Genomic DNA, 27,067 nt, shown 5'->3' with positions numbered 1-27,067 from the left:
GGGGGGGGGGGTTGAGGAATGAGTTTCATTAGTTCTGTGACCATGCTCGTATCTCAAATGATCTATCACCAGTGAAATGAACAAAAATTCCATTCACCTTCCTGTGTGGAGTTTGCATGTTCTCCCTGTGCCTGCGTGGCTTTTCTCCGGGTACTCCGGTTTCCTCCCACATTCCAAAAACATGCATTGCAGGTTCATGGAATGTTCTAAATTGTCCCGGAGTGTGACTGTGAGCAGCAATGGTTTTTCGTCTAGGTGAGCCCCGCGATTGGCTGGCAACCAGTTCAGGGTGGCCCCTGCCGACTGCCCAAAGACAGCTGGGATAGGCTCAAGCACACCCTTGTGAGGAGAAGCGGATCACAGAATGGATGGATAGATTGAGAACTACACAGTTTTTGCAATTTCAGATCACTTTAATTAAAATGATAACAAATGATTCTGATGAGCCAAAACACCGGATATCTAATTTATGAAACGTATAGGAAACTGGCTGGACAAAAATATATTTCTGCTCCTAATAATTTGAACGGTTGGGCTAAGATTACTGTTCAATTTTATTTCTAGTACCATGAAAATTTCAGGTAATATTTGTCTTCTTGAATTTTCATTTCATATGTACACATTATTTGCTGTATAAATGTGACCATTTTATTGTACTAGAGTCCAGGACAATAAAATGAAATCATGACTTTTTTTTTTTACCCCTCACGGGAATATTTAATAGTCACAGTCAGTCAATGAAATGTTGACAACTGTTTGAACGTAAAACAAAAATCACACATTTGAACCATGCATGAACACACACAAAGCCAAGAATGGATGATTAAGTGTCCCGAATTAAAAAATGGCAGAGATCTAAAATGGCTTTTTTCCCTTTCAACACATGCTTGAAATCATTCAGACCTCTTGGGGTTTGTTCAGTGTTCTGCGTGGTGCCATGAAGAGGACCCAAATCAACACTATTCTTTTCTCCCACAATAAGTTAACAGCCTCATTAAAGGGTCCAATCATTGAGCATATGGCCAGGGTCGACTCAACTTATTCGAGCTGTCATGGGGGTCGAGTGGCTGTGTGTTATGTTTACTACAATTTTAATCTACGGCATTTTACTGCCAGACAAAGTACAGTAAATAAGCAGTTTGGGCTTCAATAAAGAAATGCCAGACAGGCGCACATTTATCTTTAGATGTGTGCGGGATGGAGAATATCGAATAAGGATTTCAGAACGCGGGGTTGAGGAGTTATATTCCCCTTAATTGGGGACGATAAGGACACACTTGCTCGTTAATATAAATTCAGGGGTTTGGAAACCTACAGGAAATTCTGGAAAAAAAATCTGTGGCAAAGTTTTGTTCTCTTGTCACACTGCCCTCCGTGAAACCACTTTTATGGGAATTAACTGTAGTAGGATTATATATACGCAACCTAAAAATAACATCTAACATTTCTAGACAAATAGTGGATACTTAAAACAAAACAATGTAACGCTTTGTACAAATACATAACATTAACATAGCACACAATGGAGGTTAAGATGTTGGTGTGGTCTTACATCTCGACAACAGTTCCAGTTGTCATACGGCATCAAAGGAAAATTAATTGCGCCGCCGAGACTTTGGTCGATAAAATAAAAGATGTTATCAATGACGAGCTCGACAAAGAGGGCGCGGAATTAATTCAATAAATTTCAAGCTGTTAATAGGGGGAGACGTTTTGAAGAGTTGTTGTGTATACAGTAAGCCACTGTTGACCTCTCCGACATGCACGAGGGAGAAAGGCAACATCAAGTTTAGCCGAAGTGTTTGCACTTTGACTGCGGTTCCCTTGGGCCTCAGTGATGGAGTGGGCTGATCCTCAACGCTGCATAGCGGACGCTGTTTTACAGGACATGCCAACTTGAGTGATGTTGCACAACATCTTTTCTCATTAATGGGATTCACATACAGTCATTGAGCAATGGAAAAAAAGAAAAGAAAACATTTCAAACGCATGCCTTTATAAGTGAGGCGATATTTACTTTGAGTGGGTGATGCGGATGATCGTCCCTTTCGTGATGCATCGTCCAGCTTTGTTCTCAGAGATGTCTTTGGACTTGATGTCGTTCTGTCCGAACTGGGGGACAGCCGAAATTTGATCACATCCTAAGAGGCAAATGTGTTAACATTTTAAATAATGTACAAAAAAAAAAAAAGTGATTCTTGCAAGCAAAAGTGATAAGTACGAACTTTTTAAAAAATTTGTCACAAAAAAAGTACAATAGAGCAACAAAGATATTCCTGTTTATCGTTGACCAATGCAATTTAAATGATGAATGAACACTTTGCAGAGGCTACATTTAGTTGGGTTCATACAAAAATAACTCCCTTTTGATCTTTTTGGTCAGTCTCGTGTAGTTTCACCAAAAAACAAATAATAATAATAAATAATAATTTAAATGTGCACACTGTCATATTCTAAGCCTTTCAACGCTTCCTGTATCTTTGCTTTCGGGGACATTTTTTTTCAGCATTCCTTCATGATAATGTGTTACCTGAATTGTGTCAGAGGTGGAGATTGGCGCGGCGCTCTGAGTTACGGCTGAGTTGTAGACCATGACACTGAGAGGGTTTGGCTTTGAATCCCCTTGCAGAACCAGCTGCGTCTCTTCCCCCTTCCAGTTTGTCTGCTCCTGGAATGGGCACAACATTGCCCAACGGAGGCACTGCAGGAAGGCTGCCCGGGATGCTGATGTGGCAGACAGCTGTGTGATGAGAAAAGACACAGGAACGCAGATATTACTGGGTATTCAATCCATAAGCGCTCTCCATTTCCTTAGGTGTAGCGGCACATGACTCCAAATTCCATGTGAAATATAATAATGTTGTCAAGGCTGACATGCTGATAGGATCACAAATTAATTGTGATACAGAAAAACTCGATCTTTTGACCATCCATATAGCTTCAGGTCTCTGAGAAGTAAAATCAAATTTCTTATAAATTTGACACACCACAGAGATTTGTGTGGTTAACCAGCTTGCCAAATTTGAATTAAAAGAAAAAAAAATACAATATGTGAAAAGGCGTATCACAACTTGGCGGCGGTCTGTAGTGCAACCGGAAAAGATGCATCACTGAATTGGTTGTTGTCGAAAACTATCGGTCATATTGTTTACATTTATTGATCAGCAGTATAAATGTGCCTCTCCATGCTTCATTAGACTCTGTTGTGGCCACAAATGAGCTCCAAAACTGCCTGGTGTCCTCTTTTCATCTGTAGAAAACCTTGACAGAAGAGTGCAAAGGACTATATGTGACCCCATCAGAACGTGACAGGCCAGGAGGGAAGATACAGTGCAGGCATCCCTTGCAAAACCGCGGGCGGACACATCGCGTGCCTTTGAGCCAGTGGGACATCCTTGAAAACAAAGTGGAAAAAAATGGCCGCTCGGAATGTAATGTAAACGTAGCCTGTGAGCAGAGGGTAGAAGCCTCTTCCAGTTGATTTAGGGCAAAGGTCAGGATATACCAACTACTGGTTATCTGTCAATCTCATCTCAGGGCATACAAGTATCAAAAAAAAAGTACTGTATTAATACTAACATTAACCTATGGACAATTCAGAGTCTTCAAATAACCAAGCAGTTACCAAGAGACAACTCACAATAGCACCAAAAAAAAAAAAAAAAAAACTGCACAGTCCCCTGGAGCTGTCAGTCAAATCCTCGAACCTCAGAGCTGTGAGACGCTTTTCCATTGTCCCGGTTCCGCACCGAAACGGCCTTGTGTGGTCACTTTTCCATTACGTTTTTTCATGGCCATACATACAGAGCGCATATATTGTGTTTTACAACAATACTTAACCATAATTCCAATTTCACACAGTGTGTACCAATGAATAAAACAGTGAACCTTGTGGTAAAAATTCTAGCAAGCATCTCCAAGTTCCTGCTATTCGCAGCTCATCTATACCCTCCGGCATCTGAAGTTTCACTTGTCTGAGTTGCTGCCACCAGCGGATCGTTGTCACCACCCTTGGGTGTCTTGAAGACACAGCCCGAAGCCTTGGCGATCCCCTGGTCCGACAACTATGGCCCCCGCCTCGGGGGCAGTGGCTTCGGGTAGCTTCTGGAGGGCTTCAGAAGCGGGACGACGCCAGTGAATGGACACCATGAGCGGCAGGCATGCTTATATTTTTTTACCACAAGCTTCAGTATTCCATCCATTGACAACATAAGCAATTGTTCATATAAATTATGTACTCTTGTACAATACGATGTGTGTAATGTCTATTCTGTATTTTATTTTTTTTCGGCCCTGTCTCGCTTTCTTGAACAAGGAAATGGATTTTCGTCTCTGCGAAAGCTTCTGTGCTTTTGATGGGCTGTTATTTGCAACGTCACCAGATCAGTTGCGGTGTTTCAAAATATGGACTTTGATTCACAGCAAAACCAGGAGATGAAACTCACCATCGCAAGTATTCATCATGTGAGCTGTAACTAATGTGTCTTAAATTTGAGACTAACGGTCAGAATTAAACTCGCCAGGCGTATCCTCAATTGTCAAGACCAGTTTAGTTAAATAGCACAATCCTGAGTCATTTCATTCTAACAAGGACAAAGGAGTGATGTTGATATTTAGCATGAATTAACACACACAAAAACATAATTCTTACCTTAAATGCAGTCAACATTTAGTTCATAAAACGAGACACATTTTAGCGCTGCATTAACACATCTCGAATGGCTCAGCCTTGTGTTTGCATGTCTGTAATTGATGTGATGAAACTACATCCCACACTCAGATGTGAAAGGCAAACATTTAGAAATGGCAGCAATCCGGGTGGTGTGGTACATCATCGCATGCAGTCGTCGACATGCATGCACACATTTTGATAATTTAGGAGTTCACCTCTAGCACCAAACCTCAAGTACAAACAATCAAATGCCCTTACTGGCGCAATTCTATCAATTTCCACAGTCTCCCGTAGCGTAGCAAAGAAGCTGTGTGCAGTTTCCAATAAAACGTCATTGTACAGTATTGACTTTATGAGGACAGCAGACAATCCTTTGAACTGTCGTCACTGCTTTCACCCTCTGTATATGGCACCTAAAATTCAGGTCACACATAGATTTAAGGAAAGCTTTTCTGTGGATGAATATGATTTACAGTCTGTGCCCTTGCACCACTACTTGTATATATAAAAAAAAAAAAAATCCTGGGGAAAAAAAAAAAAAGAAAGAAAAAAGGGGGAAAAGCTTTAAATCCTCCACAGGGCACCCTGGGCTTTTGCTGAATCGATTAATAAGCTGGTCAGCTTCATATAAGTTTAATCAATCAAAGGTAGAATACACAAGGCACAGAATACACAAGGATCCTGATAGTGGCCATTGCTCAAAACAAAGTGAAACCCCTAACGGTTCAAACAATGCCTTCGATTCTCTTGAGTCCATTTCTTCACATGAAACCCATAATGGTACGCTACAGGTCATCAGTCATTAAAAAAAAAAAAAAAAAACAACCAACCAAACAAACAAACAAAAAAACATTTAATGCCTCAATGCCATGCAATTACTCGTGCCTTCTGTGATCCGGTGATGGATGGCAGCGTGTGCTGCTGTACAACAAATGTGGAAAGAGATAAATAATATCAGCTCTCCACATAAGAATGTTTAGACAAGCTGATGAGAAGCATTTTCTATTGTCAGTCACAGAAAAACGGGAGACATTACCATTTTTTTGGTTTGTCAGTATAAGCTTATTCCACACAAGTGGAATAAGCTGTCAAGAGAAGTGTTAGCCGAGGTTTAAAAACATTGGGGTTTTTTTCCACTCATACCTTTGGATAAAAAGTTCTTTCTGATATGCCTCCCTATGTCGGACCTGCCCTTTAAGGATTTCTGTTATCTATTATGTGCAATATAAGACACGACGAGCCTAAAAAAAAAATAAATGACTACTATATATCAGGAACACGGCGCAATCAAACTTCAAACAAGAAGCTTTTTATTTCCAATGGTTATTTGTTTGTTAATTAGCAAGATTACGCGAAAGCAATTAAACGGATTCATTAAAAAAAAAAAAGTGTATATTCAGCATTCTTATTCTTCCTTCATTTTGCCTTATCCTGAGCAATGCAGGGATCCATCCATTCACCCCTGGGCAAGGAGGAGGAGGGGTACATCCTGGACTGGCATCATCAAGCAGATGAAAGTATGACAAACATTCGCGCTCACATTTACACCAATGAACAATTAAAAGTCTGAAATACGATAGATTCATTTTGGGGGTCCCACAAGTGGTAAGTGAACAGGCCCATACAAAAGGAAGACGTTGGAGGTGGTCCGCAAACATTAAAAAGGTCATTACGTAGATGCTCCAGGGTCTCCATGGAAACTGCAGGTAAGCTTTTGTCTTTCTTTCAAGGCTTAGAGAACCACTGCAATGATTTCGAAGATGTCATTCTGTCTGTTTACATCTAATGAGACTCTCCAGTGTTTCACACAAATTAAGTAGCAGTGATTTGCAGATCAATATTCAATTCCGATGGAGAGGCTGCTCACTTCAGACGACAATTTGACGCCGCCCCCCACCCCCCCTCCTAGTGGCAAAAGCACATCTCTCACACTGAATTTGAAGGGCAAAAATATAGAGCAGCCATAAAAGCAGGCCGCGGTGATGTTGTTCAATAACTTTGTGTAGGATTAAAACCACACGCGAGACAAAACATTCCACATGCATCTTTTCAATGTCATTGTTCTTTTATTTTTTTAAATGTTCCAGTTAGAAAATGTTGTGGTACTGTATGTGGGGAAGCCGGTAAAAATCCTAAGGAGCCCCAATTGTGCTCCACATGTTTCAAGCCTAGCAGAAAGGAAAGCAAGAGCAACGTGACCGTCTAGCACATGAGCAAACGTTCTTCTTGTATTATTCAATGAATACGGTGCTGCGTGGGAGTGATTCGGGGGCAGAAATGCTGGCTGAGCTCGAAGAGAATCACAGAGACAAAGCGGCAATCGGGGGCCTTTTCTATATGGATGCCTACAGCCTTGGAGAGGGGGAGAGAGTGGGGGGGAGAGAGAGAGAGAGAGAGAGAGAGAGAGAGAGAGAGAGAGAGAGAGAGAGCGCTTTTTATCTGTCCGACACTTAGCGCAGACGTTCAGTATCCCGATGGTCAGGGTGACAGAATAGCTTCTTGTTCGACACTTTGCGCAGAGAACGTAAGTGAGAATACGAAGGGGAATAAGGCACGTCGAATTAATCTGAACATTTTCCACCAATGCTACATATCCTTTAACCATGCATTACATGTACATCCGTGACTGAGATCAAGCAATGAATGATTTATTCATGATCAAGTGGAGGGATCTTTCAAAAGCAGCGTAGCCACACGGAAAGGAAAATACAATGTGGGAAAAAAAAGGGATATTCTTCCCTTTGAGAAGAAAAGCCCACTGCGTCACGAATCCGCTATCCATTTCAACGCCGAGTTTTTGTACCGGGGAATGATGTGATCTACATATGAACTGCGTAAACGTCAGAGAGCTCGGGGTATGAAACAACAGGATTAAAAGAATCGCACTGGGACTCTTTCGTTGTGGTTTCAGTAAACAATCGGGGATAAGAGTTTCATTCCAAAACGAGGTGAAATTCACACGCGGGCATGTAATCCATGTGCACACAGTCCATGTTTAGTCATACACAAAAGCCTGGAGGATGACAATGAGAAGTTGTGCGGGCGGAGGTGGTGTTTAATGGCATTTTGATCGACAAAATGGACTGTAGGAGGGAGTCCACCGATGCGCGCACGTGACGCCGTGAAGGGTCGAACACATTCACAAAGTTACTGTGCAGGTGTCATTGAGTTTTTAATACCAGATATCCTTTGACATGACATGTCATGACATAGACCAGATACGACATGTTTGTGGCAGTAAAATGCAGTGAAATTGAAAACAAGGCCGTTATGCGTTGTATCATCATTGACTCTTACGATACAGCAGAAGTGGGACTTAGTCATTCAGGGGGCAAGTAAGTCAAGGCTTTTCCATCGAGTTTCAAGCAAGTGCCTTCTATTACATTACAAAATGTAAACTAATAAGCTGTGTTAGAGCAAGCAATAGAATAAATTGTAATAGCTGTTACAACACTTAACCCAACTTGTTGATGCAAGGAATGCATCTTAAAATTGGTTGTTCGTCTCTGTGTGCCCTGCGATTGGCTGGCAACCAGTTCAGGGTGTACACCGCCGACTGTCCAAAGACAGCTGGGATAGGCTCCAGCGCACCTCCCGACCCTTGCGAGGATGAGTGGATCAGAAACTGGATAGCTAGCTAGCTCGAGAGATGGCTAACTAGCTAACTTGTTAGCTAGCTAGCTAGCTAGCTAGCTAGCTAGATATATAGATAGATAGATAAGATAGATAGATAGATAGATAGATAGATGGAAAAAATTTAAGGAGTTATTACTGTTTACTCTGCAGAGAAAGCAGAAATCTTGTTATAATAGTACACTGGCGGAGGAATGGGAATAGAAACAGCCTGCGGCAAAAACAGGGAAGCACCATGTGTAATTGCTCCAACAGGCAAAGCACTTGCAAGGGGAAGAATCCATCAACCTTGTTTGGAAGATGTGAAAAACAATATTTCAGCATCACGAAACAACTAAAAACTACATTTCAAACACTTGTCGGGCTGGGAATAAAGACCTCACATTTGTCACCTGGAGCCACACCGTAAAACATAAAATACATGAAACTTCGGGAGGGTGGGGGGGATTGGACAGTGAGTATGGAGAAAAATTATCCAAAGGTGACAGACTGTAAATTCTGAGTCTTACACAGCTGAAACTCCATTATTCCTGAAAATGGGAGGAAAAGTCATAAAAAGGCCAATATTTACAAGCTCAAGCCTAAATAATTAAAGTGACACCACCAATATTCGATCTAAAACTCCAGCGATGGAGCTGGAATGCATATTTTGTTTTGTTTTGTTTTTTGAACAGAGAAGTGTGAGGTACGAAAAACTCTTGGCTATGCTGTGGCTTTCTGCTGGAGAAAATGCTCAGGCGCGAGACAATGAAGGGTTTCCTAGAGCACAGCGTGAATTAATCCTAAATTAGGTGGATGTGAGCACTGGCGGGAGACTTGGCCTGACAGGTATTCCTATAACCACATGTCTGTTGGGGTCTTCGAGTCATTATTTCAGCCTAGAAGACGGCAGCAGGCGGCAGCCCAGAGCTCCAACAACTGTACTCATACTCTCGACAACGAGAAGCCCTGGAGGGAGGGAGCCAACACGCGCCGAGATCATTAACTTAAGAGCACTAAACCATTCACATTTTCATCCATCTGCATGAGTAGTCAAATGAACCCAGCAGGGCTATAGTGCGCTGGGAAAATGAGGACCTTGCCTTCAATCACAGCTTCAAGGAGACACACTTGCAAGGAGTATTTCATGCGTTCACTTCTTTCGGATATGCATATCTTTGACAAGGTTTTGGATCTTCTTGAGACGGGAAGAAAATTAAAATACGGAATTAAAAATAATGACGCCCACCATTCCACAATCACCAGTAAGCTCTTTTAAGAAAAAAAAAAAATGTACAAATTGCAACGCCTATACCGAATACATGATTCCGATGTAGCATCTACACATCAAAGCACTCTTTATTTCTGTTTTTAAAAACTCCTGTTATTTTTGCTTGTTTTTGTTTTTTTAATTTGCAACACCAATAATGTTTGTGGATCACTGTAACTTGCTGCATGTGTAACCATTTAAAAAATCCGCCCCCATTATAGCCCCCGTGTGTCAACTGCCAAATCAATATGTTTAAGCCGTTCATTTTCTGTACCTTTGGTTCTTATTAGGATAGCTTACCGCAGCTGACGTTGTCCAAAAGGTGGGGTAAACATTGGGCTGATCTCCATACAGACAAATATCCATCCATCCATTTGTTTCATCCGCTTTATCCTCACAAGGGCTGCAAGGGGTGCTGGAGCCTATCCCAGCTGTCTTCGGGCAATAGGCGGGGGTTGCCAGCCAATCACAGGGCACACAGAGACGAACAACTATCCGCGCTCACACTCACACCTAGGGACAATTTTTGAGTGTTCAATCAGCCTGCCATGCATGTTTTTTGGAATGTGGGAGGAAACCGGAGTACCCGGAGAAAACCCACGCAGGCAAGGGGTGAACATGCAAACTTCATACAGGAAGGCCGGAGCCAGGATCAAACCCACGACCTCTGCACTGTAAGGTTGATGCGCTAACCACTCGCCTACGCGCCCGCAAACAAATATATTATGAAGACCCAAAGGGCTCCCACAATCACTGTGCACACACTATTTATCTAGCCTTAGGCCCAACAAGAAGGTCAAATATTTTATGTCTGCAACTGCAATCAAGTTGAAGCTCACTGCTGTTTGCGATTCTGTTTTCTTCAAGTGGCAGTTAGCGGCGTATCATTTCTGTCACCGGCGTATTGCTTTTCTACAAGCTACACAGTGCAGAGTGCCTGTTGCATTTCGTACCGGTCATATGTCTTCACCTGTACCCGATTTTGTTCTACGTTACGCCTAATTCAAGTGAGTCATTGTCGCAAATGCGGAAAAGGGGTGCAGTAAGTCAGTGATTTAGCTTACACAAAGTGCACCAGGGTCCCATTTTGGTGTGGAAATGCCATGGCTACAACTTAAGTAGACTGTAGTGAGGTTGTGCAAGTCTTCACATGACATATAGACAGGCTACAAAAACCAAGGAAATTCACAAGCATATACGCAAGTAGTTAGTCAAGCACTTCGAAAACGAGAGGAAAGCACCACCAGGAGGCCTTAGACGTTCTTTCTCTTTAAAACTGCACGAGGGAGAGCAGATTGACAATTAACAGTGCAAACTGATTTTTCGACAGATGTTCAAGCCTCAGATGGTTCCAAAACGCCACTAGCCACTTTGTACGCCTGCCGTTATCATTCGAGTCGGGATTGAGGCTCCTCTAGAGTGCGAGCGCGACCTCGGTGTGCGGTGACCATGCACAAAGCAGACATTCGATGTGCAAACATTATCGCCACTGTCTGTCTAGCTTCTAGGGGGACGCATCCGTCTGGAGAAAGATGGCACTGCTGGCAGACTGTGACAGGGTACGACTCACTCTGGGCCTATCGTGAGGGGAGATTGATGTACTCCTCAGTGGGGGGAGAGCTGACATTCATTTTAATTAGACAGCCGCAATATTGTCTCTGTGGCATATATATATAACCTCCCTTGCCTTGTAACTCAACTTTTCCTCTAGATGTACGAGTGGGAAACAAAATAGTGCCTTGAGGTAGTATTGACCGCCTAGAAATGAGCCACAAATCAACCAAACGTAACACTTCCAAATCCTGATGACATTACCGCGCTTAAGCTGTTTGATTAACATTTAATTAACATTTACGTGGCATTTCGCATCAGAGGCGTACAATATAGAACGGGTTTCTTTGAATGTGAGGTCAACGACGGCGAGAGGCCTTCGCAGTGGATGCGGTGAGGTATGTGGTCAAGAAAATCGGGACAAAGATGGGGATCGGGGCTTGGGGGTAAGCGTAATAGTAAACAGGGCACTTTAATGAGCATGTTAGTGTGAAAGCTTTTCGCTCGGCAAACATCATTAAGACCTGCAGCCCCCCCCCCCCCCCCAGCCTCCCCCCCTCGATCACTGCACGTACACACACACACACACACACACGCTATTACGCACACCACCAAGAACTGACTGCACATTTTTTTGAGAGAAGTGGCATGAACACCCGACAATCGACACAGCATGTATCTGTCGCCAGCCAATTAAAAGCCAAACAAGATTCGACGAGGCCCAGAGGAGAAGCTGTACACCAACACCTTTAATAAACTCAGCCGCTAGCCATGTCACTGCATCCGTCTCCAACGTACGCCCGTGTGTCGATCAACCAGTCGATCTCAGCCATTTGGGCAGGGGGGAAAAATAGGGGTGAAGAAAGCTTGAAGAGATTTGATGTAGTTAGCTGAACTGAGATTTCTTGATGGAATTACCGTATTTTCCACACTATAAGGCGCTTCGGATTATAAAGCGCACCTTCAAAACTGTTTTCATAAATGGGGTGCACTGCATATATGGGGCGCACTGCATTATAAGGCGCATAGAATAGAAGCTACACTAATGGCTGCGGTTGTGATATGCATCCACTCGATGGCGCTACGTTAAAGGGAATAAAATACAATACATTCCACCTTGATTTATATAGAGCAAAGCCATGCAGAACTGGTCACAAAAACGGACATTAAACTTATAAATAAAAATGGCATTCCAAAACAATAAATGAAAGACAAAAATTATGACGGCAATTGATTCAACAAAAAGGCACACAAAACTCGTGGGCTCACATCCACAAGAGGCTAACTATCCTTCGAAGTCTTGCTTGTCTCCTTCTTCCTTCGTTTGGTTAGTGTTGGGCAGAACCCGCTTATGTAACCATTGGTTCCTCAACTCAACTCAACTCAACTGTATTTATAGAGCACTTTCAAACAGCCATCGCTGCATACAAAGTGCTGTACACGGAGCAATTCAACATATACTACAAATTCCTGCTAATAATCACCACGAGATGGCATCAGAACACTCACGGAAACAACTCAATGGGGAATATAAAGAGATTGTGTAACACCATAAATAAAGCGCATCGGATTACAGGATGCACTGTTGGCTTTAGGGAAAATGGAACGCTTTGAGGTGCGCCTTATAGTGCGGAAATATGGTTTATAGTTGGATTGGAATCAATTGAAGCTTCTAAATTTTTAAATAATACCACCAACACTGTTTCCCTTGAAACCCCCATTTCCCTTCACATTTAAACACCATTTCATGGCGTACTGTGAAAAAACATTTTGCTGATCTAATTTCGTTTTTAAACTTGCCTCGAAGCCTCACATCTGCAGCAACACGTCCTCCAATTTTCTGATACTGATTCATGGCACACATCATTCTCAAATTACATTAAAATGATGTTCTGTTGCCACCGTAACAGCTCGCTGGGAATTTGTCATTTATAATCAAAGCAGACTGAAAGAGAGGACGGCGACCGTTTTTGCTCTGAGTGGAAAAAAATAAAAAGCTCCGGTATTCTGCCTACTGGTGATGCTGTTTTGTGTTGTAATGATGACTTATGGAGCGAGCAAATGATGGAGATGTTGCTCCCAGTCCCATTCTCTGCCTGTCGAGTAGCATCTAAGAGCTCAGTGAAAGGGCACAATAAAGACGACTTTGAAAGGGCACATAATAATAGTTGGACTTCCTTTGACGCCCGGTCGTCGAAATGTGCCAATCCTCAAATCCAGTCAGGGTTAAAGGTGAACATATGATGTGCTTGACAGGCACATTCATTCATGGTTGTGAATGGAAAGCTGTCACCATCCTCTTTCAGTCGCACAAGTTGAGTGTCAGAGAAGAGCTCGAGAGAGCTGTCAATTACGCTTTGAAGGAAGGAACTTAGTGCTTGCTCGTCACTGAAGCGCTAAAGACAGAAATGCAACAGAAATGACCTTTGGAATTTGACATTCAATGGAAAGCAAAAATAAGCAGTAAAAAAAAAAAACAAAACAAAAAAAACATAGGCGAAGCAAAACAAAATGGTTGAGTTGAAGTTGATCACCTCTCTTCAGTTCAGTCAGCGTTTGGCATTATTTTTGGCTTTTTTTTTGTTTGGCAAAATATAACCTTTCAAAAGAGTACGATTGATTAAAAGCCCAAAGTCCAACTACAAAAGGAGAGTGTTCCTCAACAAAGGGAAGTGATCACTCCACAATGATTTTTTAATGTTGTTTTACTCTGGACGAGATGTAAAACAACCTTTTGCACTTACGTGATGAAAAACAAATGGAAATAAATCCGTGGAACAGATCAATTTCCATTATTTCTTGTGGAGAAAATAAAATCCAGTTTCTTTTTTTTCTGGCCCTGTGCGCTGTTAGCTACAATTTTAACCTCCAGGCACTCATTCCCCGTGTGAGCATTTTGGATGACTGCAGCCACCTCCTCGCCACTTGGCGAGTTTAGTTTAGTTTCTTGGCAAAAAGACAAAACGGCCCAGAGTCCCTCCTGTCTCCGTTTATCATTGATCCAGGGTTCCATTAGTGATGAGCTAATGTGTGTCATCATCAGCAAGGCAGACGGAAATAAGCGCCATCCTTTTGAATAAGGCCACATGCAGTGTGACTCGATGGCGGGGCGTAATTGATAGTCAGAATACGAGGAAAGCATTCATTCAGACATCAAGGAGCACATCTTACAATTTGACATGGAAGGATAAAACCTCTTCTTAATTTTTTGGTTTTTTTTTGTATGAACATGAGCCCAAACTGTGAAAATGAAAGCAAAGGAAGTCATTATCAAACGACCGTATTTTCTGCAATATCAGGCGCACCTTCAATGAATGGCCTATTTTAACTGTTTTCATAGCGCACAGCATTAGAAGGCGCATAGAAGCTACAATAGTGATTGCGGTTGCACTATGTAACCACTAGATGGCGCTACGCTGAAGGGAATACAATACAAAACAAAACAGGTCACCATACTGGTCATAAAGAATGGACATTTTTGTTTATGTAGGAAAAAAACTGTTCAAGGCTTCCCGCCCAGCTCTGTGTGAAAAAAAATACTTGGCCCTTAAAGCTAACAGCTGTTTAGGCCAACCTCAGAAGCATCAACTGAAAAGAAGTGTTTTCGATAACTAGCAATGAGTCATTCACACACACACACACAAAAAAATATTATCCACACTGAATTGTTATTTAAAATGGGGAGCAATTACTTTTTCACACAGGGCCAAGTAGTTTTGAATAGTTTTTTTCACCGCAGTTTAAAAAAAAAAAAAAAAAAAAAAAGCCAATTAAAAATGACATTCAATGTTTACTTGGGTTATCTTCCTCTGCTGCTTACATTTGCAAAGTCGGAAAATACTTATTCATGGCACTGTTATATTACGGGTTGAATAATTCTAGTCAACTGTTAAGTCAAGTTGTCATTATTTTGAAAGTTGATGTTCCATTCCCTTTGTTTTTTTTAAAGATATCCTGGTTTTCCGCAAACAATCCCCAGGGTGCTGCATGACTTTCTTTCTTTTTTTTTTAAACACCGAGTTACAGGTGTCTCCGCAACATACAACAATAATTGTGTGCAATCTTTGTTTTTGATGGCATGTGATCGTTTCTTTTTAAAAAAAGCACCAAAGGATACAGCATTATTTCATTTGTTGTACTGCTCTGCACAGTGACAATAAAGGGATTGTATAACCTAACCTTCCATCCATCAAATCTATTTTATTTCAAATACATTTACATGCCATTCTTTTCTGAAGGTATCTCGAGTAATATTTCGAGCCGTGCGTCAGCCTTGGTGGAGATTCCTTGGACATTTAAGTATTCCTTTTGTATTACTTGCATTCAAAGCTACACAGTACAAACAATTCAAAAATAATAGAGCCAGCAGCCAACACTCCTCACCGTTGTGAAAGCAATTGGACATGAACTGAATAGCCTCGGAATACAAACACTCAGTGAATTGCCAAAGTCTGTGGCACATTTCCAAGGATGCAGTAGCAAAACATAGATTGTGTCAAATGTTGAGGTTTAAAAACACATTTTCACAAGGCCTTGATTCATATTTGAAGAGGCAGTGGTGGCAATAAGACCCAGCCCAGAGCCATATTATAAAAAAGGGTTTCGAGCTGCGTGAAATGCTGTTGTCTGCCCCGAAGGCACACCTCAACTCAGTACCTGTTAAACCTTTCAAAAAAAAAAAAGTAGAGGCGTGGGAGGGGGGGGGGGGGGGGCGCAACATGTCACATCCGTGACAGCTTTGTCACAGCACAGGGACATGGAGAGTGTCCCATCACACTTCTCAAGTGAGCTGAGTGACACATGACACTTTTTTTGCAGTCAGCTGACGCTGAGCGAAATTTTTTTTTTTTTCGGGCAAAACTCCACGTGAACGTGAGTGAAATTCCAAGGCATCACCGCTGTCATCTCCAAGACAGAGCGCTTATCTTGCTCTTATCAATTTACACCCTCAAGCAGACTGTTGATCCGCATGATAACGCATCCACACGGCAGCACAAACACTCCACTCCCACGCAAGCCACAAAGGATTCACATCACCTAAACACTGCATCGAATAACTTCATCAAATGTTCAAGCCTCGGAAGCTTCACAGTGGTGAAGGAAAATGTGTTGGGATAACATTAGTTTTTTCTTTTTGGACTCACCAGACAACCATAATTTAGCAAGCTATTCTGGGATCAAATACGCTCTCTGCTTTCTGACATGCTGTATATTAGATACTCCTTGGACACCTCTTTATTTACACTTGCATAATTTATGAGATCCAAACAAAGATTGGACCACAGCTTCTTTCGTTCAAAGAACATTTGATATGAAAACAGCCACGAAAGTAGACAGTAGCAGTCAAATCAATTCCTTATGAGCATATATATTAGGATGCTGCAACGATGCCTCATCGATTCTTCCTTGGCAAACTCTCCCAACTAACTGAGCCATGAACAAACAAATTACAAATGACAAATTTGGTGTCGTCAAAAGTTCCTCCTCCATTTGGATATTATTTAGAAATGAAAATTTGAGCATATACATCAGGCACAAAGACGCTAATACAGGGATGCACATTTTGTCATTTCCACCCACAGGCCAATTCGGGTAGATGGCATGGTTTAAAAAAATAACAATAAATGGACATCCAAACCTCACTATAATACATTTGCCATTTGATTTACATTTAGGCCAACAACCCGAACAACTTTAGCAGTTAGCAACTTTAGTGCTAGCATACAAGCAGCAGCTTCAACAGCAGCAGCACCAATTCGGGAACGACCTCCACGCGGTGTTGGGTGGGCCTTTGGGCTACGAACAGTTCCCAATCAATGACCAACAACTGGGTCTGCAGGTACCCAGGACGCCGCGGCTTTAGAAGCCACTTTGGGACCCAGTTGGAGTTTGCTCAACAACAACAACAACAAGCAACAGCAGCAGCTGAAAAATTCAAAGAAGCAATAGAGTTGCCCAGTTAGCCTACCATATAGCTGCTGAGAAAGAAAGGGACTGTACCAAGTAAGAATCCAAAAATCGATCACCTCCATATAAAATGCGAGGACTTTTTTTTTTTTTCTGAAAAACACTGCCTGTCCTCTGAAAAGTGAGCTGGGTAAGAGAAAGGTTACAGAACTAAAATGCCAGTTGCACTAATTACAGCCAGTTTCTATATTCATGTGCTACCCTTTTCGGAAAGATACTGATGATGATTGATTCTCATCAAAAATTGCGACATCGTTTCATATTCACTTGTCTGGGACGGAGGATGAGATTTTGACACTACATGCTGACAATAGCGTTTCGCTCAAATCGACGGCTCCTGTACAGTTTTGGAACTAACTCAAAGTAGACAAGTAGAAATGTGTTACTTCCTTGACTTCAGCATTCAAGAAGAGTCGGCATTGTCCCATGGGATTAACGAGAAAAAAGTTCTCCTCAAATTTTGCAACTTGCTCCTCAGAAGAAGTCACTGGTTTGCGAAGTTCTTTCGAGTCTCGGTACTGTCCCAACGTAAACGATGATCATTTGGAAGGATCGTCATCAACAGCTGCTGTCTGGACTAAACATCTCTGTCTTGATTTTCATTTTGTGCAAATCATCACAGTAGGCTATGGGCACAAAGAGTCGTGTTGTGCATCATGGCATCATCAAGCTGTGCAAGGAACGCCAACTGATATTGTGGTATAAAATGGTTTGCATCTTTATAGTGGGCCAAACATTTATTTTGACTTAATTTTATAAGTAGCTTCCATGCTGAAAATGTATGGTCACCCCTATGCTAATAAATTTAGGAAAAATGGGACATGTTCACAGTTTTGTGGCAATCCCCTAATTGATATGTATATCTTCTGTCCGCAGGAGAGCGTTTTGGATCACTAGTGGGAAAAAAAAAAGCTCAAGGGGTTAGCAAAAACATAGAACGGAAATGTTTGCAGATAATTTAATTAGCTGTCAACATATTTTAGGTGAGCCACCAATGGTTGTTCAATTGGCCAAACTCGATATGAATATGTAAATGAATGACTAATGTCACCTGTCAAGTGAGGCAAAGTTTTGTTCAAATTATTTTCAAATGTATTGTCCTTAAGCGTGCGTCATACGTTATATTTATATCCCGCACCTTACCATTGTCTCTCGGCCAATTGGAGCAGAGAAGACGTACTCCAGCTGGAAGATAACCGCTATGGCTTGGTGATTGATCAGCCTGAGCTCCAAGTTGCTGCGGAGGCCTAGAGTCTGGGGTCCCGATGATGACGCTGAGCTGAGGAGATAACCACACCCGCCCATATGAAGGGGTCAACAACGAAAAAAAAAAACCCAAACATGAGTGATCATGCACAAACACTGAATTAAATGACAAGCCGCCGCTTCATTGAATGCAGCCCGACTCATTAAAGGCATAAATCACTGCGTTGAAGGATTAACGCTTGTTTGCTCAGCGTGCACTGGAAAAGAAGCGGTTAGAGCGCGCGGGTGGCATTTCCCATTCACAGTTTGCATACTCCATCGGCGAGAGCGAATTGTGAGGTGGAGTCAAGTCAACGTTTGCCCTTTTTTCCACTGCATAAACCACAGAATGTGAGGCGATCTCATCATTTCTTTATCATTTATTTATTTTTACTAATGATTCTCTGATATTTGATTACCAGTACTGACTGATGAGATCAACTTTATGGATGATATAAAAGCAATACTGCCTCAAACTATTAAGGAAATATTAGTGGTGGGAATTAATTCCCAAAAAATAATCAGAGGATTGGATATTAACTAATCACATTCAAAGTGAAGAAAAATATTACCAGTCATGATTAATTAGATCAACTTTGTGGATTATATACTATCACTCGGACAATAACAGCCAAAAACTGCTGCTAATAAACTATTATGTGATTGTTAATGGCGGGGCTCCATTTGAAAATAATCTGAGGATTAGGTATTCATCAATTTCAAATTGAAGAAAAACATCTGACACAAAAAGCTATGTTGAAATAAAGAAAAAGACATTCTGGTCCACAAAGAGCACACACACACTTCAACTGTTGCCAAGTGTCAAAGGCAGTGTGTGGACAAGTACTCATAGAAATCTTTTATACAGAGACCTTGCCATGCTGGTTGGCTCATTGCTGCAATCCATCAATCTGTCAGAACCTAGTCCACCACACTAGATTTTTCATAAATTGTTGCATCTAACAATCTGTTATTCCATCCACCCGCTTTTATCCTCACAAGGGTCGCACGGGGGGATGCTGGAGCTTATCTCAGCTGTCTTCGGGCAGTAGGGACTCCCTGAACCGATTGCCAGGCAATCGCAGGGCACACAAAGTCGGACATCCATCCCACGCTCACACTCACACGTAGAGACAATTTAGAGTGTTCAATCAGCCTGCCATGCATGTTTTTTGGAATGTGGGAGGAGACCGGAGTACCCGGAGAAAACCCACACAGGCCCGGGGGAGAACATGAATACTCCACACAGGGAGGCCGGAGCTGGAATCGAACCTTGCACCTCTGCACTGTGAGGTCGATGCGCAAACCACTGGAACACCGGGCCGCCAATCTGTTATTGTGTTGATAAATATTTGAAATATTAATATTTAGTCTGTCGTGAGTAGCCAGATCGTGAAACATAGATGTGACAATACAGTAGGCTTCCTGAATCAAGACAACTAATGTTTACTCATTTGGAGGCATCATTTTTACATTGAATGCTTTGCTACTAAAAATGGCAATCACAGGAGACAACAAAGGAGCAGAAAAGCTTCTGACAGCTGGTATTTTCTTTTGCCCGCTGCTTTCTCAGCTCTTTGTCTTTAGGAAATCGATAATACCAGTCAAAGGTTTGGGCACACTTTCTATCTCGTTGAGGTTAATACATGAGTCAGTACGTTGTATTTGTCTCGACTATGAGGACTTCAACGACGCGGGAAATGTAAAGAAAACGATATGAGCACACATCAACGCACAAAAAGTCTTACACATGACGGTCATAAAATTAGACTGATGAAGCAATCCATCTATTGACATGTGATGTAAAAATGGTGCTCACCTGTCCACTCGCCCTTTGACCCCTGATAGGGGCTCGAGCACCATTATCTGCGGTGTATCAATGAAACACCAGCCATTGTGGACCCCTACATGAAGCCTTCTTTCCTGGATGACAACCGTCTTCAGGGAGCTCTCTTGGCTTGGCTGTTGCTGAAAAATAAAAGCAAAAGTTGCTCTTGACATCATCTGCTCAATGACTTCTCATTTGAATCCTTGCATTTTTTTTTTTTTTTTTTTAACAACATGCTCTCAGTACAATTGACAGTTGATCTTCGATTGTTTAATACAATTTGCCTCAGGACGCCGGCGACCTTCTACAGGAAATGCTAACAACAACAACAACAACAAAAAGATGAAATAATCATTTCCAAGGTCAAACTGCTCGCTGTCATGCAAGTTTTATTCACGATATCGGCATTTTTTTGCTCACCCGGAGTCAGCTGGGATTGGCGCCTTGACCCACACAAGGACAAATGTTATCGAAAATGGATGGTAATACAAGTGCAAAACAAAGGCTACGTGCACAGCGTCCAGCGTAATTCTCAATTCCAATTCAGCGTCAAATCCAAAATGTTCACATTACTAAAACAAATGCAACTTCAAATTTGAACGCAACACGTGGGGGATGTGACACGCACACGCACCAAAAGCACGACGTCACCCAAATAGGATGACATGTGGCAGTGTTTACAGAAGTACCGTAAATAAGCTCCCACGTGGAGGGGATGATTTGATTTCATTTTTCATCTCACATCGTCATAACAGCGAGGGGGGAGGAGGTAGAAATATTTTGGGGGTATGAGGCAACGCTCCTTGATCTCCTCATTTAATGTAGACATCTACTAAAGATCCTGTCACTTTATTACCGCGCGTAATAAATGAAGCGCCTGGCCGACTTAATACTATTACCACTAATTTTTCACCTCATGCTTCAAGTTTAAAGTGAGATTCAATTCAAGTCAAGTTCCTCAAAACAGATTCGCGGATGACGTCAGTGGTCTCCGATGGCGGTTCAAATTTTTGACACTGACTTGAGGTCCCACTGTTGCAGGAAATTCTATGAAAGGTTTCAAGAGTTTCAATGTATAGTTGAAAAGTTGGGCCTGTTCTATAAATGTTCACATCCCACCTCATCAGCAATACACATGAGTTGAGCGAGATCTCGCAAAGCAAGGAATAAAATTGTGTGCGCGTTGGTGTGTGTGTGTGTGTGTGTGTGTGTGTGTGTGTGTGTGTGTGTGTGTGTGTGTGTGCGCACGCATATGTGGCAAGACAAGGTGAGGTCAAGCAAGATGTTTTCTGAACAAACTGCTTAAAATAAGTGAAAACATGTTGTGCGGGGACGTGTGCAAGTAGAGAGAGCTCGACTGCAGCTCCACTTCCCCAAACAAATTTCCACAGACTGAATGTCAACTTTCACCCCAGAGTACAGCGTCCCACTGAGCTCCCCTCACCTTCTACTTCTCTACACTTCAATCTCGTCCCTCTCGACACATCTTCCACTCCTACACTCCTACCTGCATCCTTCTTTTCTTGCCATTAGCTCCTGTCCCTCTCGCTGCTCCAGACTTCTCCACATCCACCCACATCTTCTCAATCAAATTTGCATTTCAAATCTGCTTTGTTTCCGCCCCCCGCTTCGCCGAGTCACTTCCAAGAAGCAACAGCAAGGCCCTATCTGCCTTGTTACTGTACAAACGACATAAAATACTGCTTGTTTGCTTCAAATTTACAGATTCACTCTGATCATCCCCATCATTCCTCTCTCTGTTTCCTACCGTATTTTCCACACTAAAAGGCGCACTGGATTATGAGGCGCACCTTCAATGAATGGCCTATTTTGTCATTTTTTTTTCATACATTGGGCGCATCGCATTATAAGACGCAATCTACAGTGCATCCACTAGATGGAGCTACGTTCAAGGAAATACCAACAGAACGATCAGATGTCAGTCGCCTTTAGTTTGAACTCTGCGTTGTAAGCATGTCGCTAGCAAGGAGCCATTTTGGGGTCGACATATTACCGTAATGACCATACACAAGGCGCATCGGATTTTAAGGCGCGCTGTGAGCTTTTAAGAAAATGGAAGGCTTTTAGGTGCGCCTTTTAGTGCGGAATATATGGTAACTGGCCTTGTCATGATATTGCTTCACATCTGACTAATGAGCAACGGTTGAGTGTACCATCTTGTCTTGTCATTTGGGGGACACTGGATTTGGTTCTCCGACCACAGAACCTGAACTGATGCCTTCATCTAACTTCTTCCATGAACACTTCTTATCTCGCGTTCTGTAGCGATGGGAGAGATTCAGGCAATCTAAATGAATATGCCAGGGTTCCATAATGAATACCCAGCAGACCTTTTCTACAGGGCCGCCGCGGCGCGTTTTGTTGGAGTTGTCTTTTCATTTTGTTCGAGGATGCCGTGACTCACCGGCTCGGTGCTCACCCAGTACGTATGGAATGTTTCAACCACGGCGGCTCTCATTTGGCATAGGGGGTGTGACGCGACGGTTTTCCAGCTGGATCATAAAGGGTAGACGACATCCAATTACTGTTTTTCACCTACGCCAAGTGCCAGAGGTAAGACGATCGCTGACAGGAGAGTATAGCATATATTTCAACACAAAAATAGCTCAACTGAATAGCGTCTCCGACAGGGGCACTTAATCAGCTGAGGTAAACAATGGTAGACAAACAACTTACGACTCCCTAGGCGTATGCTACACAGATATTCGGGGGGGAAATATGTAGGATGCCACAGCTCAGCATTGAAAAACAATGAATACTGCCAGACCTCACCCCAAAAACATGGCGGAGACAGACGCTGTGATGAAGATCAAAGCGATTGGAGCATTTTATCTTAATAAATTCTAAAATGATTAAAATAATTATTTGATTTTTTTGTCTCCACGTATTTAGTATATTCACTGTTGGGACCATTTTCAAATCTTCATTTTGCCAATGAATTATTTTGTGTTGATTTTGATATTACTCAAGTGGATTAATCATGTTTGAAACAAGTAACAGAGGAAAGAGTGCCAAACTTTAGTTACCTCAATTCTAAAAAGGACATAAAGACCTACTTAGTTCACTTTGGACGAAGAAAGAACTGTGCGACAAGTTTCCTCTTGTGATCTGAACAAAAATCAATAAATCACAGTAAAATCTTTTTCCTGACATTAACGGCGATTGCTTTGAGCAAATAATAAAAACTGCGTTCATCAAATCGACATTTTTCAATGTTCATTCAAAATTGATGTGGCGATTTCAAATGCCACAAGCGCAACTCTGACTGACAAGAGAATGTCAGATAAATTCTGTAATTTGGTGTTATTTTGTACAGTTGTGTGTGCACGAAGGCATGTCTAATTGCTTCCTCAACCAACATGCTTGCTGTTGCTTTTTCAGGGTTGTCAGTTCCCCAAAAGTTTTTCCTAGCCATACTGTTATATGAGTGTGTATGTGTGTGTGTGTGTGTGTGTGTGTGTGTGTGTGTGTGTGTGTGTGTGTGTGTGTGTGTGTGTGTGCATGTTCCTCCTCCCCCCACCCCAAATTCCACCACCATGGTTTTGGCTCATGACCTCTCAGCCACACAGAGAACACTCTGAAGCTGACTGACCAAAGTGTGGCTGTACTGGCAAAAAAAAAAAAAAAAAAAGAAAAATAAAAACAGGTTGTCAGCTATTACAAAGGTTTGGCGGTTTGCAAAAGATTCCGGCTCGTTTGTCGCCTTAGCAGCATTTGGACTTAGTTGAGTGGGCGTATTGCAACCATGACGTGAGCAGGTACTTGAATGGCGAATGCGGGATCTACATCACACTGACACAGAATTCAAATCCACTCGTTTTGCAGGTCTTTGGGTTTCAAAGGCCATTGCAGGCTAACGACAAACCATGCGGATTTGGAACTTAAACCGTGTCACAGACTCATTTTGGACTATGTTATGCATAAAACTGGGGGGGGGGGGGGGGGGCGGGGGAGTTGGACGCCATTAGACTTTTAGGATGCTGATTAATAGGCACATATAATAAAAACAATGAAATTTAGCAGAAGGGTGGCATATTTTACAGCCATAAAGTGTGCTTCCAGAGACATCTGGATTCTAATTAGCATTGTGGTTTTCTCGTCAACGATCGGCAAGATGAGAGGAAATGCTGTTTCTCTCCCATATAACAGAACGACCATGGTTCTGTTATATGGGAGAGAAACTAGTGTTTTCATGTGAAAGCAACAGTCAAAGCAGTTTAAAGGAAAACATCAATTAAAATGTTTGCGTTCCCTTTCATACTTTTGCGTTTTGCTCCCTCCGATCCCCATCCTTTCTAGTTCCTCTCATTTATTTCGCCACTCTCCTTCCGCACTTCATCAGTTCCTCCTTTCTTCTTTCTCCTGACGCTCTCAAGCTTCGACCGTTACGTAATTCCTCCTCCCTTGCCTCGCAATCTGAATATTTTACAGCTAAGAAGCTTAAAGGGGAACAATGAAATGGACCCACAGCCTCCCCTCCCACCTCCCCAAGTTAAATTGTACTCCATTTCAAGCGTCATACAACCGGAGCTTTTTCGGAATGATGAGCGCACAGGTTCCAGGCGTTTGCATCTGCCTGAACGTTCACACACACACACACACACACACACACACACACACACACACACACACACACACACACACACATGCAACATGCAAACTCTAAGTTTGTTGTCTCTTGCTTCGGTTGATATCAATGCACATCCTCCTGTCGGGAGCTGTGGATCCAATCAACGCGGTCCCTTTAGCGTTCAGGCTGAGCACTTGACAAGCCAGGCGGAAAAAGTGAAAGAAAAAAAAAAAGTTGTTTGGGGCTGATGTGACTAAAACGCTGTTTGTGTCATTAAAGGAAAAACAAAGAGGGAAGCTGAAAGGGACAAATTTGTAGACTTTATGAGGCGGTTTGTTTTGTTAACAAGTAAACAAGTGCATTAGAGATAGTTTATGGTGGGTGGGTGGGGTTGCGTTTAATTAGAAAAGTCGTCCTTGTGTAGACATTCTAAAGGCGAATTAAATTCTGCCCTGCCATAAAATTCCTGTTGGAAGAAGAGGAAACTGGAGAGAAACAAGCAGGTGTCACAACTGCATTCATGGTTGCTTGCCTGCGTCACAAAAAAAAAAAAAAAAAGCATGATATTGATGTGGCCTTGAGGACTCAGCGTGAGGTTTTTTTCTAACGTTGTGAACTTGTCATATTTGTAATGTGGCTCTTTCATTGCACAGAAGAGCGACCCCGAGACTATTTCTCCAAAGCACAGAAACCCAGAAAACATTTGTCGCTCTTGCAATCATCAAAGATTTCTATTCGTCATCGAAGGCTACTGCACGTGTTGGAGTTTCTCCTCAACACGCTGTAGAAAATTGAGGAGGGAAAAAAAGGCATTTTGAGAAGACGGTGTGAAATCAATCATAAACATCCCCAAATATGGAAATGAAGCTGTGACTCATAGGATAATTACATCCTTTCTTTCGGATCGAGCCAGCGACATTATGTTCCCTCTTCTTGCTGATTATCCACAATGATCTCACGTCAAAATTATCTCCCATTACTTTTTGATCCACTCGCCAAGTCTTTTTGTTATCCGGTCTTTTCTCCAATTTCCTAATGGTGTGAGTTCATTTTAGGGCCATGCTTTTATTGTTGATGATGTTGATTAATATTCCAGCCTGACAAAACTGAAGACTATTCAAGCGGAGTTAATTTGAGGGTAATCATCGTCGTGATGATTTTAATTCTAACCACACTGCTGTGTAGTTAAATTAAAATCATCATGTAGGGGAGGAAAAAAAAAAAAAAAAAAACAAGCGGCTGTTCACGAGTAGTACAACGACCATGCTAGCAACTACATTCCAATCCCTGAAAATCATACCTAGTAAAATAAGAACCTTTTCCAAAAGTATTGGTTCTTGTCGGGACAATCATGAAAGGCAGTGGTGCCCATTTTGACTTTTCAAATAACCAAACACGATTCCTCACCCAATAAAGGGTGACCAGCCATCAGCTAGCTGTTTGTCTGCTTTGGTGACACCTTTGTCAAGGCTGCAGCTGTTAAAGGTAATATAATACACGTCATAAAACTGCCATCTTAAGAATAATCAAGAGATGGAGAAAAACAGGCAGGGAGTCACGAGATTTGATGAAGGCAATTATCAAGTCATCTACATCATCCAGTTATTTATTTATTTATTTTTCATCAATTCACAGTACAGCTGCAATACTCTGACCAGTACAAACAACACGTGCATTATATATTCATATATATTGACCGGAAACCAGTTCAGGGTCCCGCCTACTGCACAAAGACATCTGGGAGAGGCTGTCTTCGTGCATATACTGTGTTGTATATATCTCTCAGCTGTCTTCGGGCAGTCGGCGGGGGACACCCTGAATCGGTTGCCAGCCAATCGCAGGGCTCACATCAACAAACAACAATTCACACTTGCACTCACACCAAGGGACAAATTTAGAGTGTTCATTAACCTGCCATGCATGTTCTTGACTGTGGGAGGAAACCTGACTACCCAGAGAAAACCCACGCATGCATGGGGAAAACATGCAAACTCCACACAGGAAGGCCGAGCGTGTATGTGTGTGCGCAATTTGCATCGGTGAACCTGCTAAGTAAATCATTTAGTGAGTGCTTTAGTCTTCGAAGAGTCACTATTAAATATATCAAATATCAAAGATACACACCGCTTGGGGTGACATCAAAACGCGACAAACACCTTGTGTTGTGTCCCAGGGTAATTTGGCCGTTTTAAAAGTTTTACGCCTGAAAGTTGGAGTTAATTTGTTTGGAGTGACTTAAGTTTCCATGACTTTGTCCACAAAGAGGGTTCGAAAACACGCACACGCACACACACACACACACACACACACACACACACACACACACACACA

The 27,067-nt window shown here is 42.2% G+C and overlaps 1 protein-coding gene across 2 annotated transcripts in view; it reads right to left on the bottom strand.

Moving 5' to 3' along the window:
* The window catches only part of nphp4 (nephronophthisis 4), a 124,089-nt gene that overhangs the window by 60,429 nt on the left and 36,593 nt on the right, over positions 1-27,067 (bottom strand). For both annotated transcript variants that reach the window (XM_019863074.1, XM_019863072.1), the window contains exons 7-10: positions 20,137-20,285; positions 18,216-18,351; positions 2,531-2,740; positions 2,018-2,141 (exon numbers count right to left, since the gene is read on the bottom strand). In XM_019863074.1, the coding sequence (XP_019718633.1) occupies positions 2,018-2,141; positions 2,531-2,740; positions 18,216-18,351; positions 20,137-20,285 (619 nt within the window). The remainder of the gene's footprint in view (positions 1-2,017; positions 2,142-2,530; positions 2,741-18,215; positions 18,352-20,136; positions 20,286-27,067) is intronic.

This window comes from Hippocampus comes, unplaced genomic scaffold, assembly GCF_001891065.2.
Source record: "Hippocampus comes isolate QL1 unplaced genomic scaffold, H_comes_QL1_v1.1 scaffold1, whole genome shotgun sequence".
NCBI classification, from domain to species: domain Eukaryota; kingdom Metazoa; phylum Chordata; class Actinopteri; order Syngnathiformes; family Syngnathidae; genus Hippocampus; species Hippocampus comes.
The sequence above is the reverse complement of the archived record's forward strand: the minus strand, read 5'-3'. Positions and strand labels throughout refer to the sequence as shown.